The 14,273-nt window shown below is 41.4% G+C and overlaps 1 protein-coding gene and 2 long non-coding RNA genes across 3 annotated transcripts; 1 reads left to right on the top strand and 2 right to left on the bottom strand.

Moving 5' to 3' along the window:
• Positions 1 to 1,421: 1,421 nt before the first annotated feature.
• LOC121798205 lies at positions 1,422 to 1,904 on the bottom strand. The gene is made up of 2 exons (XR_006050034.1): positions 1,763 to 1,904; positions 1,422 to 1,647 (listed from the first exon to the last, which is right to left on the bottom strand). It is a non-coding gene; the product is annotated as an uncharacterized LOC121798205 (long non-coding RNA).
• Positions 1,905 to 2,110: 206 nt separating this feature from the next.
• On the top strand, positions 2,111 to 4,875 carry LOC121798206. The gene is made up of 3 exons (XR_006050035.1): positions 2,111 to 2,203; positions 3,477 to 3,539; positions 4,682 to 4,875. It is a non-coding gene; the product is annotated as an uncharacterized LOC121798206 (long non-coding RNA).
• A 543-nt stretch (positions 4,876 to 5,418) lies between these two features.
• LOC121801245 (benzaldehyde dehydrogenase, mitochondrial) lies at positions 5,419 to 8,980 on the bottom strand. Its single transcript, XM_042200693.1, has 11 exons — positions 8,788 to 8,980; positions 8,344 to 8,478; positions 8,117 to 8,259; positions 7,873 to 8,026; positions 7,546 to 7,775; positions 7,236 to 7,325; positions 6,646 to 6,819; positions 6,418 to 6,555; positions 6,166 to 6,303; positions 6,007 to 6,068; positions 5,419 to 5,930 (listed from the first exon to the last, which is right to left on the bottom strand). Exons 1-11 carry the CDS (start codon positions 8,846 to 8,848, stop codon positions 5,657 to 5,659), a joined length of 1,599 nt encoding a protein of 532 aa, XP_042056627.1. The 5' UTR covers positions 8,849 to 8,980; the 3' UTR covers positions 5,419 to 5,656.
• Between the last annotated feature and the right edge of the window lie 5,293 nt (positions 8,981 to 14,273).

Raw genomic sequence — 14,273 nt, 5'->3', positions numbered from 1 at the left:
TTAAGTTTAATAGATCTTATACTATTATTATTACTCCATATATACCATACCTTATTTGAATATTATGATATTACTTTCTAGTGCTAATTAATACTTTTATAAGGTTACATTCTCAATTATTTACATAAAACCAGAAAAAAAATATGATTCACTAATAGTCAAGGGAATAGATATGAGAACTATGAATAGTTTTCATGATATTGTAAATGACCTAATGATAATATTAAGACGCGACATTGTGATATTAAACAATTGATAGCAACTATTGATTTTTTATTTAATTAAACATTCATAGATTTAAATTAATCATATATTCAACTAAGAATGCCATTGTTTTTTTTATTAAATTGATTATTGATAATTTCAACTAATTTTTTTAGACTACAATTACTACATAAGAGTAGATAAAATAAAACTTTGCTCTTTGAATTATTTAAGATTCTATGTATGTTAATAAATTTTAATTTATTTTTAATCATCAATTTTGTATTGCACTTTAAAATAACATATTCTATATATAGCTTTAAGATTGAAAAATTAATATTCCATCTAATAAATTGAACTACTTTTATATACAAATATTGTATAAGTATAATGTTTACATAGGGAGATGATCAAAACATAACTAATATTAAGTGTATAACTAGAGAATAAATCTCAGTAATTAGATCAAAATGATCTAGTTCACTATATAAGCGATTTGGTTCACTATAAAAGTGATTTAGTTCACTACAAAAAGGAGTGAACCAAAACACCATTATAGTGAAGTATTTACTTCGTAATTGATTTAGTTCACTGTAAAGGCGTTTTGGTTCACTCCTTCCTGTAGTGAACTAAATCGCTCTTATAGTGAACTAAATCTGTGTTCTCTAGTTATGCATTTAAGTAGTGGTTTCATCACTACTATGTTTACATATATTTATATCTAAGTTATTTCACTATTAATATTAAAATATAATAAAATGATTTAAAATATCACAAATAAGTAAAACTAAATGTAAATAATTAATAGTAATAGAATATTAATATCATTAAGATATTTTTGTTTGAAATTAAAATTAGAGAGAACATCTTTTTTCGTACATCAATTATCACAAATTACATAGTTTAATGAAAATGAGAGGGTAAATAGATTGATTTGCCCTCATTGGCCTTAAGGGTACTTTGGTCATGAAAATATTAGAAATAGTCAAAAAGTAGCTGAATTGTATTAACTTATAGTTGATGGACCTTAAAAGATATTATGAAATGTTACGGACCAAATTTGCTCATTTAGGATAGTTAATGTACTAAGAAAGATGTTCCCTCGATTAATAATGTAACACCCCGAGTTTTCGTGCACGGATTTTTGGAGTATAAAAAAAAATTTGGACGAAGAGAATTAAAGTGCAAGGAATTTAAATTTTTTTTTAGAACTATAATTGTTGGAAAGAGGAAATGCCAATTGATCAAATAGAATGCTCTACACCTTATTATACACCAGAAATGAATAGCTATATCTTAGCTATTCTAAAGGACAAAGTCTACAAGTTTGACTCTAGCTATAAATGGTAATGGAATCAAGGAAAGCTTGAGCATGAGTCATCTTCTCTTTCCCTTCTCGATTTTAAAACACCCACAAAGCTCCAAGGAGATGGCCAGCTGTACCTGCAAGATTAATCACAAAAATGAGGATTAGGAGATGAGCTCATACATAAAAGAGTAAGGAAAATCCCCAAATCCAAGGCTGAAAGGTCAGCCTACAATCAACCCCAAGACTTACACCATTTTGAAGTAGACAACAACATCACAAGGCTCAAAAAGAGAGCAAGCTGGCGGCCAAAAATAGGAGCCTTTGCCCCCAAGATTGCAGGCACAAGATGCCAAGGAGGACAGCCCCAACATTCATCAAATTAGTAAGAATAGCAGTGTCACCAAGCTCGAAAGGGAGCTGAGGAGCAGCCCCGAAATAGCATATCACTTTCCAAGGATTACACCAATTTAGTAGTGAAGCTTTAAACCCAAAACCAAAAAGAAGAGGGAATCTTTAACCCAAATTAGACACAAAATGCCAAGAAGTTTTGGCTATAGATACCAGCCCATCACCACCTCCTTCCTCACACCTCTCTCTAAATTCACAAATCACAAGAAGTGCAGCAAGAGAGGAAGGAGTGGCGGCGAGCTTAAGGGCAGTCCGGCGTTCGAAGGAGTCGTCGAGAAAGAGGTAATACACTAGCACCGTCTCTGCATTATTTCGGACATCATACTTGGCTCAAGAACATAGAATCATAGCTATAGAAGTCTCATGGCTGTAGCAAGTATGGATTAAGTATCTAATAGAGAGAGATCTTAATCAAACCAAGCTTGATAACTTAGACAAGAAAGTGAGTGCATCCTAGTGAACTTTCAAGAGTTTAAAACCAAACAGTAAGCCTCTCCCAACACCAAATAGTCACACCTCACACTAACTGCCCCAAGGACTCAACAAAGTAGTCTAAGCAATGAGAATTAAAGAACTTAGCTTTAAGGCCGAGGAGCTGCCTTGGAGACCACCGGCGATGGCGAGGGCCGCCCCGGGGACTTCCCGGCTGAACAGCTCCAGCAGCGGCTGTCCGCCTGTGCAACTGGCAGCAACGAGCAGTGAGGCGGTAGCTGCAGCGGCAGGGGAAGAGGCCGAGAAGGGGCTGCACTTGCCCGAACCCGACAGACGGGGCAGCTCCGTGACCGCTCCATGGAGTAGTGATTGGAGAACTCGACGGAGAGAGAGAGAGAGAGCAAAAAACGGCGTGACCGTCGCACACACCGCTGCATAGCCGACGACCGGTCGGTAAGAGAGCAGTAGAGGGGGATCGGAGGCGAGTGCCGATTCTGGAGGAGTTGCCGAGATGAGAGGATTCGCCGGAGGAAGGCGAGAACCGGTGATAGGAAGAGGACGGCGATTGATCGCCATATCCGAGAGAAGAAGAAGGGTTATACCTAATTGAGAGATTTGGGGGAAAATGAGTGAAATTGATTTTGGGAATGAAAGTGAATTTGGAGGAGAAAAATTGAGAAGTGTCGATGGAGGAAGAAGAATGTTGGGGGCTGATTTATTTTGATTGGGCCACTCCTAATTATTTAAGGATTTGGGCCACTTTAGTTGGAGATGGGCTACTATAATTATTTGGGCCATTAAATTAATTAAGTTGGGAATTTTGGCCTAGAAGTGAATTAAGGAAAGTGTTGGGCTGAAATTGCTTAATTAAGATGTTGGGGCCAAATTAATTATCTTTGGGCTGGAATAATTGATCAGTGGGCCAAAATAAATCAAAGAGGGAGAGATCAGTTGGGCCGGATGGAATTATTTTACGGAGGAGCTTGGGCTGAAATTAATTTGGTCTTATGCTAGAATTCTAATTAAATTCTTGGGCCATGATTAATTAGGGGCATGCATTCTAATTAAAAGTTTAAGAATTTTCTTAAGTCTTGTTAGTAAGTTGTGTTGTTTTCAAAAAAAGGTTATCTCCGCGAGCTAAGGTCGGAGTCAGGAAAAATCAAGCTAAGAAGTTTAAGCAAACGAGGTGGGCTTTCAGTTTACTATAAAGTTTTTGCAAAAGTATTTTTAGTGAGCTTTCTATTTATGATGAGCAGTTATGTGGGCTTTCGTAACTAAGTATTTTACGAGCTTTCTATTTAAGATATGATTGTGGGCTTTCTTTTAATATCCAGCACTATAGTGTGGATATAAAGCAAATGTTTTGAAGTATGAAATATCTTTTCTGAAAAATGAGAATGTGATCATCTCTTTTAAAGTTGTTGTCATGCCAGAAAATATTTGTTTTTGAGACCTGTCTGATAAGGCTATATGCCGAGACTTTTGGCGATGCCAAAAGATTAGTAACGAATTTGGTTTCCAATAGGACCGCAAATCCTATTCGGAGTTACGTGCGCGAGCGCGAGAGTTTGGTGATGCCAAACATTTGGTAATGGACTTGGTTTCCAATAGGACCGCAAATCCTATTCGGAGTTACGTGCGCGAGGGCTGTGAGCCATTTTCCAATAGGACCGCAAATCCTATTCGGAGTTACGTGCGCGAGGGCTGTGAGCCATTTTCCAATAGGACCACAAATCCTATTCGGAGTTACGTGCGCGAGGGCTGTGAGCCATTTTCCAATAGGACCGCAAATCCTATTCGGAGTTACGTGCGCGAGGGCTGTGAGCCATTTTCCAATAGGACCGCAAATCCTATTCGGAGTTACGTGCGCGAGGGCTGTGAGCCATTTTCCAATAGGACCGCAAATCCTATTCGGAGTTACGTGCGCGAGGGCTGTGAGCCATTTTCCAATAGGACCGCAAATCCTATTTGGAGTTACGTGCGCGAGTGCTGTAAACCATCCTTTTCCAATAGGACCGCAAATCCTATTCGGAGTTACGTGCGCGAGCGCTGTGAGCCATCCTAGAGAGAGGCTGGCCGGCGAGGGTGCTTGTGAAGGCGGCCACCTTCACGGCCCACTGGATTCTCAGACATGGAGGAATACATCAAGAACTTAGATTGAAATCGGACTTTTAAGATCACAAAAGAATTTAGTATGCTCGGGCCTTTTAAGAAAACCCCCGTGTGATACTGTTGATGGATGACAACTTATATTTGTATGTTTTGTTTTCGGCACGTGTCCACTGAGTACTCCTGTACTCAGCCCTGCATATGTTTAAAAATGTGCAGGTTGAGCAGTGATGACGGCGGGCGGTGTTGAGCATAGACGATGAAGATCCTTCGATAGAATAGTACTCGGATGCGCCGTGTCTCCATACACGACGTTATCTGCTCTTGACTCTTCCGCTGCAAAGTAAAAGTCGAGTTTAAAATCTTTGTATCATGCACTCTGATATAGATAAATTCGAGTTATTTCAGTTCAAGTTTCAGTTGTGCCACAGTTTTCCCCTTTCTTCCCCGCTTCTTTCATCATCCCCTAGTCGCGATCAACCGGACTTTCTATCCTTAGAAAGTGCGGTCGTGACAAATAAACATGTTTTTCTATTTTGATAAATCCATAAAAATTCTTCTTTTTTCATACTAGGTACTACTACTACTACTATATTTTTGTTAGTAAGTTTATTTTTAACTCATTACTAATTAATTTTTTTATTTTTGTTACCATTTTTTAACTCTCAACTCATTCTGCTTCACTGTTTCTTTTGTGATCTTTCATCTATATAAGCTAAATTTGGTGCATAAAATTGATTAAATGATGAGCGAGGTGACAAAAGAATAAGATAAACTAAACTAAAGAATGCATATCAAAATGATAGCCGTTCCATATAACAAAAGAAAGAAGATGGAATATTAGGCAAAGTGACATCGTTTTGCTGCACTGCAAACTCTGCTGTGCTATCCAAACCCATTATACAGATGGAGATCGAATAATGAAACAATTATTGATGTATTAGCAAATAACAATATGCAAATAAACTTAATTATATCTTCATTCATATGTAATCATAGACAACATACATTTTCTTTCACCAGAATACGTAGACTGACTTAGAGTTGCAATACAACTGATGACTGATGATGTTTATTACTTACTGGGTATACAAATGTCGAGCATTCAAGCTAAGACAAATTGCAAAGTCTATAGTCATCAAATCAAATTCACAGAGTTGCAACATTAACTTATGAATGTATGATTCAGAGAGCTCACAGCCATGCTGGGTTCTTGATAGGGGTAACAACTGCTTTCACTTGCAAGTAATTCTTGAGACCATATTCTCCCTTTTCCCGCCCGATTCCACTCATCTTGTATCCGCCGAACGGAATCGTAGCATCAAAGGTGTCGAAGCAGTTAATCCACACTGTCCCGACTTTCAATGCTCTCATCAAGGTATTTGCAGTGTCAAGGTTATGAGTGAACACTCCTGCAGCAAGACCGTAGATGCTATTGTTAGCCCTCTGGATCACTTCACCGAGGTCCCTGAAATTCGCAAGAATAAATAACTAAGTTGGTTCTTCAGTTTCATAATATTTTGCATACAATTCTTTGAACGTACTTAAACTTCAGGATTGTCTGCACAGGTCCGAAGATCTCCTCCCTTGCAATCGGCATATCATCCTAGAACAGTTGCAGTAAACTACTAAATTAGTGACGGATGATCAATAAAGTATCAAGTACCAAGTTTTTACATTTCACGCTTCACATAACTGATTACCTTAACATTGGAGAAAACAGTTGGCTGAATGTAATATCCCTTTGTACCATGCCTATCACCTCCAGTTTCAAGGGTTGCCCCAGCGTCCTGTCCAATTCTGATATACTTGAGGATCTTCTCAAATTGTTCCCCGTCGATCTGAAGTTCACAACATTATTGTATCAGTATTACGGACAGGATGACAAGAGACGTCCTCAACATGTAATAATGCTAAAACTGCACCCAGGGATAAGGGAGTACGGGCAGGTTTACCTGAGGGCCTTGCTCTATGCCTGCCTTGAATGGATCCCCAACAGTACGCTTCAGAGCCCGTGCTTTTGCTTTCTCTACAAACTCATCATAAACCTTTTCATGCACGTAAGTCCTAGATCCAGCACAGCAGCATTGCCCCTGAATAAATTTCACATGGTAGAGAAGATATTTCGTAAATTTAAGCAAAAAATCAGCAGTAGAACAATGACGGGTAAGAGCAGGAGATACCTGGTTGAAAAATAGTGCAGCATGTGCTAGCTCAACAGCTTGATCCACATCAGCATCCTCACAGACAATAAAAGGAGATTTACCTCCAAGTTCCAGAGTAACTGGCTTAAGATTGCTTTTGGCAGCCAACTCAAGAACAATTCTGCCCGTATCTGTTGAACCAGTGAAAGCAATCTGCAAATTCCAAAAGTGGGTCAAGCAAACATCAGGATATGCAGAGATATGTATTTTCTAGAGAATCTGATATTTTAAGAGCATATAGATAATGTAAGATTTAGACCATCATTATTGTTGCTTTAGGCCATATAATTGGCAGTAAAATAAGTTTTCTGATTTGCTTGAACAATATAGAGCAAATGAGGCATATCAGGATACAGAAGCTAACACTATACTTAATCTAGCAGTAGTAATAAATCTATCAAAAAGTGGCAAGGATCGTATTTCTGAGATTAGGAAAGAAAATAAAAGAGAGAAACTCTAGTATTGACTATAAATCACGGTGAACAACCCTCATATGGAAAGCCACTATACGAATCCTTGGCAGTGACTACATTCATGACTCGGGCAAGAACTTTATAAACCAGAAGTACCTTGTCCACATCCATGTGGCTGCAAAGAGCAGCACCAGCTGTAGGACCAAATCCAGAAACAATATTCAGAACTCCATCAGGAAGACCAGCCTGTACGAAAACAATGAGTATCAAACGCTAATTCATCATATATATAAAGTCAACAACATTTTTTTCAACTGGGTTATGTTTGTGAATGAACAGAGGTGACACAAGTTGATACTTTGGTCACTTCAAAGGTCTACATGAGCCAAAACAACTACAAATGGTAATAACAAAAATGAAAAAAAAGAATATAAAGCTAGTCTGCGGTGAAGAAAAATCAGCATACCTCATGCAATAGCTTGGAGACAAGTAATGCAGACAATGGTGTCTGCTCTGCTGTTTTGAGAACAACAGTGTTGCCACAGGCCAGTGCAGGTCCAACTTTCCAAGCAAACATCAGGAGAGGGAAGTTCCATGGGATAATCTGGCCAGCAACACCAATTGGTTCGTGCAAAGTTTGAACATGATGAGGTCCATCCGCTGGAACTGTGAGACCGTGAATCTTATCCGTCCAGCCTGTAGAAGAAACAAAATGGAAATTCACTACTAGAGTAGAAGACCCAAACTAGGAGAATCCCTTAACTCGTATCTTCTCATGCATCTGAAGACTCACCAGCATAATAACGAAATAATCTGGCAAACATTGGTACTTCTATTTGAGCAGACTGTTCGAACGGCTTCCCATTATCCCAGGTCTCAAGTGCTGCGATTTCATCATTATGCTTTTCGATCAAATCAGCAAAACGTAACAATATCTTCTGTCTCCCCTGCAGCATTTGAACATGGAGAAATTAAGCACTACATAAATCGAAATGCAGAAACCAAAGGCAGAAATGAATTGAGATAAGAAGTGTTACATAAGCCGTCATCCTAGGCCATGGCCCTTCATCAAAAGCCTTGCGTGCAGCAGATACTGCTCGATTTACATCTTCCGCGTCACCTTCAGCAACATGTGCAATAACCTCCCCAGTCCTCGGGTCCAAAGTCGGGAAAGTTTTCCCTGATTCAAACAGTGCAAAAGGTTAGCTCAAGCAGCCTTAAACACGAGTGCTTTCCTCCATAAATTCAACATCAGAAAGCTCACCTGATGCCGCATCAACAAATTTTCCATCAATGAGAAGCTTATCATATTGTACACTAACAGGAGGCTTGATTGGATTCTCATACGCTGCCGCAGTGCTGTACCGGTACATTCCTCGACCTCCATTAATTTGCTTTCCTAAAACGAGAAACATAAGAACGTGGTATTATCGATAAGTTAGAATAATACATTGTTCCCAGCAGGGAATCCAAATTTCAGAAATGGTCATCGTAAAGCAATTATACTCGTCTTTAGATGCTAATTGCAGATGATATCCGATTGATCAACATACATAAGTGTCAAAACAGAAATTCAAAATCAATCATTCCCGACTCTAAATCTAAAATTCATCAGCCAGCAATAAGATCACAGTCCAGATCAAGGCCTCCAAGCCTCGACGCGGATTACTTATAATCAAACATAGCGGAAAACGAATAACGTAATTACCTCCGCGAAGCAAAGGAAGGGAGCGTGAAACAAGAGATGAGATTCTCCGAGCTGCCGCCATCGCCAAGCTAAATGATCACGGACTCTCTCTCTTTCTCGTGAGTTAAAATTTGATTAAATATCTGGTAATGGCGATGCTAAAATTGAGATTCGATAAGCCAGCCGTAGTTAGAAGGAGCAGTGCTCATACAGAGATATTATATATACACACACGTAGAGAGATTAGGTGCGCCTATTGATGTGTCACGGGCTCATGGTCAACTTGCACATATTCAATTATTCGAATTTCCACAATAGTAGCTATAGTATTCAACTTCAAATTTCTTTATCTCGAAATAAATAGTATTTCATACTACCACGCCATTTCTATTGGCCATTAAAAATAAATACGTATTTCGGCTGCATTGATAGAAAGGTTGGTGGCCGTATTTTTGGGTCGGCGTTGCCCACGGCTGCGTTGCAATCCGGTTATTGGTTTTTAACTTAGTAATTTTATGTACTATAGTTTTTTATTTTTAATATTTTTTATATTCTTAATTGTTTATCTACATTTTATAAATAATGAAAATAAAAAATACTATTAAAGTATAAAATTATTAAAAATTAAAAAAATTTGATTGTGACTTGATTTGGGTAGAGAATAATGTTGGAGTTGTGGCTAGATTGGGTATAGCAAAATGCTAACGTCGCAAATGAAAAATAGAAATATCTGGCGGACATAAAAAAAGAGATATGTACTTTTGTAACAGAAGAATTCATCTATAGTAAGTAATGGGAATTTGGAAAGTCTAAATCCAGCCTCGACAATGTCGATGATCCTAATTTGAAGCTGATGGGGTACGTACTAAACAAGCCCAATAGCAGTGACGGCCCATCAGCCCAAAGCCCAAGGAAGAGTATCAGTTCGGCATTACCAAAGAGTTCGGCCCCAGCCGCATTACCAAAGAGTTCGGCCCCAGCCTACAGCTCGGTAAAAGCCGACCAATCAAGCTCTACCCTCAGATCGGCAAAAGCTGCTCGGTAATAGTTCAGAAGTTCGGTCTCAGTATTCGACCGAACTGGGAGATAGTGGACTCATGCAGAACCTCCACGACCTCCACTACACGATCTATTTAGTGGTGTCAACTCATGCAGGATCTCATGCAGGATAGCGGACCAAACAAAGAGATAGTGGACCCATGCAGGATCTCATGACCTCCACGACATCCACTACCTAGTTAGTGGTGATGCAAGCCACGACCTAGTTAGTGGTGATGCAAGCCACGATCTTAGTTCAATGTATAAATAGAACTTAGATCAGAGAGGAAGGGGCTCCCGAGACATCAAATATCATATAGCAAGTCTGTATTTGTAAGCTGTAAACCAGATCAAGCAATACAATCTTGCCCTCCTTTCTTCCCGTGGACGTAGATTTACCTCAGTAAATCGAACCACGTAATTCCTTGTGTCGTGATCTATATTTTTCACCCGCATTTGTTACCATCAAAAATTCGCCCAACCATCACTGGCGCCGTCTATGGGAAACAGAGAACCAAATTTGTGATAAAGCGAATTTTTGACCCTTTTTCCACCCCAAAAAAAATGCATACCAGATCACGTAACACCCATAATACCGTTCATGATAACCATGAGGAAGCTAGTCCAGCCCGCAGGTCTGGAAAACAGCCTCGGGAGAAATCTACTTCCAGTTCTCACGGAGAAGGAACAAGCCGCTCAAAGACTCATCGCACCGAGTCTTCCCAGCAGCCCGATTTGAACGAGGCTGTCAAGTTGTTTTTGGCCGAGAAGCAGGAAGAGTTCTTAATTTTCCTGCAAAAGGGCCAAAAGCCGGAGACGAAAACGGTGGATTCTCCCTCCTCATCCAGACATGAAAGTCACTACCGCAGTAGTGCCGTGTCTTCCAGGAAGAAGAATCCTCAACCCCGACATGTTCCTGTTCCTCCTCGGTACCGGAATCACAGGAGAACTCCATCTCCTCCATACCGAAGAGATGTCGGGTTCGCCATGTACGGAGCATTGAAGACTCCGTTCTCGGACGATATCACCCGAACTCCCTTGCCACAGAACTACCGAACTCCGTCGATGACTTATGACGGGTTAGAGAATCCTCATGACTTCCTGGGACGCTATCAGTATAACATGGCGAACCAGGGTCTCAATGAGGTCCATATGTGCAAGCTGTTTCCCGAGCTGCTTATCGGGAACGCAAGAAGGTGGTTCGATAGCCTCCCCCAAGGCAGCATTAGATCTTACCGAGATCTAATGGATGCTTTCCACAGGAGGTTCTTTCAGAAAGCGGAAGCCCGAATCACTTCGGCTCAGCTGCTTTCTATACGTCAAGGTCGCGACGAAAAGATCAGCGACTTTATGACGAGATTCCACAAGGAATGCCTACAAGTAGATGATCTCAATGATCTACTTGTCATTTCGGCATTCCAAAATGGAATCCTGCCCGGAGCTCTCTACAGAAAGCTCGTGGAATGCAGTCCGCAAACAGCTCAAGAGATGTGGGACATTGCGGACCAGTTCTCCCGTGCCGATGAGGCAGACCGTCGCAAACGGTCTTTAGACAGCTCATCCCGAGGAGACAGGAGGAAGCCCGATCATAGCGATCAGGGACATCCTCGCCGAACTCCTTTTGAAAGGATTCAAAGGACTCCGGTGCAAGACCGATTGGGGCCACGTCTCAATCCTGAGAAGCCGCCCGCTCAGTTCGTACCATTGAACAAGTCGAGAGCGGAAATTTTCGAACTGCATTCCGATATGTTCGAAAAACCAAAGCGGATGACGAAATCGGCCGCGCGTCGACCTCAGGATCAATATTGCTCCTTCCATCAAGACCACGGTCACGATACCGAGGAGTGCCGACATTTGGCTGCAGGTATTGATGCTCTTGTGAAAGTAGGGACGTTAAAAAAATACCAAAGCAAGCAGCCGAAAAAGAACAAAAAGCAGAGAGGTGCGAACTGCGCTCCTCAGGATCCGAAAAGGCAGCCGGACCCCGAAGACGATGACGAGCCGCAATATGATGGAGTAATCCTGACTATTGATGCTCTCCCTGCCGGGAAGACTAAATCGTCCCTGAAGTCAGAGCGCAGAGGCTTCAATCGAGAGGAGCCAACGCATAAAAGGCTGAAGCAGGACGAAGTGATTACTTTCAGATGCAGATCCCGTCCCGGCCATCTCTCCTCATCAAGACGCTATTGTCATCCAAGCCGGAGTGGCAAACAAACTGATCCACAGAGTGTTTGTGGATACCGGAGCGTTAGTCAGCATTCTTTTTAAAGAATGTTTCGATAAACTAGAAGTGGATCCAGCTCGGCTCAGTCCAGCTCCACTTCCTCTGAAAAGTTTCGCCCAGGAGGACACCCGCCCTGAAGGTATTATCAGCCTTCCGATCACGGTGGGAAAAGCGCCTACAAGCTCCAGTACGATGATCGAGTTCTTTGTGGTAAAAGCTCGGTCCCCGTACAACATCATCTTGGGAAGAGACTGACTCAACGCAGTTCGGGCCGTTTGCTCTACTTATCACCTCACCATCAAGATTCCCACTAAAGGTGGGATAGCGGTCATCCGAGGTGATCAAAAGAGAGCAAAAGAGTGTCTGCAGATTGCGCTTAAAAGTGCCGAGCAATCAGATCGGCATCATCAAGCATAGCAATCACAGCAGCCGGAGTCAGAGGCAAGCGAAATAACCGAAGTCACACCAGAGTCGAGCTCAATGACAGTTCAGTTATACGAAGATGATCCATCCAGAACGGTCAAGATCGGTTTCGCGGGAACGCCCCTACTCCGGGAAAAGACCATCCAGCTCCTCAAGGAGTACAAAGATGTCTTTGCATGGTCTCCGTTGGACATGACCGGAGTGCCCCCTGAGGTAATCACTCATCGGTTAAATATTGATCCTTCAGTCCGGCCTATAAAACAGAAGCAAAGACTCTTTGCGGCAGAAAGAAATCAAGTCATCCATGACGAAGTCCGCCAATTACTGAAAGCGGATGTATTATTCGAGGTGAAATATCCTTCTTGGGTGGCCAATCCTGTGATGATCAAGAAAAAAGAAGGAGGATGGCGGATGTGCATAGATTTTACCGATCTAAACAAGCACTGTCCTAAAGATTGCTATCCCCTTCCGAACATAGATAAAAAAGTAGAAGCTTTGATCGGCTTCGAAATTTTCTGTTTTCTTGATTTATACAAAGGCTACCACCAAGTTTTAATGGATGAGAATGATGCTTCAAAAACGGCTTTCATTACTGACTTCGGCATCTTTGCTTATAAAAAGATGCCATTCGGTTTAAAGAATGCCGGAGCCTCATATCAAAGGATGGTAGATAAGCTTTTTCGGCATTTGATCGGAAAAGAGGTTGAAGTGTATGTTGACGACATAGTCGTCAAAAGCAGAAGCACCTCGGAGTACGAAGACAACCTCAAATCCACCCTCGACGTGCTAAAAAAAGCCAACCTCAAACTCAATCCCCAAAAATGTACCTTTTTGGTAGATTCGGGAAAGTTTCTGGGTTGTTGGGTTTCAAGGGACGGACTCAAGGCAAATCCCTCAAAAGTTCAAGTTGTTCAGAACATGGCGATGCCGAAGTCCATACATGATGTGCAAAGACTAACTGGATGTCTAGCCGCACTGAATCGATTCCTTTCCCAAGCAGCCGAAAAGCAACTACCGTTCTTCAAAGTGTTGAAAAAGGCACCAAAGTTTGAGTGGGGAGCCGAGCAGAAAAAGGCTTTTGACGAGCTCAAAAGTTATTTAGCCAAGCTTCCAATTCTCTCTGCTCCAACAGATGCCGAAGTGATATTCTTATACTTAGCGGCATCAGATCAAACCATTAGCGCGGTGCTTGTACGAGAAGAAGGCCTAAAGCAGCTTCCCATCTACTTTACAAGCCGAGCATTAAGAGGTCCAGAAACAAGGTATCAACCTCTGGAAAAAATTGCTCTGGCATTAGTAAATGCAGCAAGGAGACTGCGGCCATACTTCTATGCTCACAAGGTATGCGTCTTAACCGATCTGCCACTTCGGCAAGTTTTGACCAAGCCAGAAGCATCAGGCAGAATCGCCAAATGGGCCATAGAGTTGGGAGAACACTCAATAGAATATCTACCTCGGAAAGCCATAAAGGGACAAGCCTTGGCAGATTTTCTTGCAGAGGCAAAGTTCGATCAAGCAATCCCTGTTATTGCCGAACAGAAAAATCCTGCCAATGACGAACTAACACAGCCCCAAGAATCCGAAGTAGAACCGCCGGACTGCTGGAGTGGATTCGTAGATGGAGCTTCGAATAAGACGGGAAGTGGAGCTGGTATTCTACTTATCGCTCCCGACGGACACGAGGTAACTTATTCACTTCGGTTCTTATTCCCAACTACTAATAACGAAGCCGAATACGAAGCCCTCCTTGCCGGACTTCAATTAGCGCAAAGTCTATTTGTCAAATCTCTCAAAATCCATTGTGATTCACAAGTCATAGTGA

Source organism: Salvia splendens, chromosome 4 (assembly GCF_004379255.2).
Source record: "Salvia splendens isolate huo1 chromosome 4, SspV2, whole genome shotgun sequence".
NCBI classification, from domain to species: Eukaryota; Viridiplantae; Streptophyta; class Magnoliopsida; order Lamiales; family Lamiaceae; genus Salvia; species Salvia splendens.
Note: the sequence above shows the minus strand (reverse complement) of the source record. Positions and strands in the feature narration are given on the sequence as shown.

Excerpts from the sequence above, each read along its gene's own strand:
- LOC121801245 (XM_042200693.1), bottom strand. The coding sequence starts at position 8,848 with ATGGCGGCAGCTCGGAGAATCTCATCTCTTGTTTCACGCTCCCTTCCT. Across the intron at positions 8,260-8,343 it reads ATTTGTTGATGCGGCATCAG|GGAAAACTTTCCCGACTTTG; the intron begins GTGAGCTTTCTG and ends TGTTTGAATCAG. Across the intron at positions 5,931-6,006 it reads CAGACAATCCTGAAGTTTAA|GGACCTCGGTGAAGTGATCC; the intron begins GTACGTTCAAAG and ends TGCGAATTTCAG.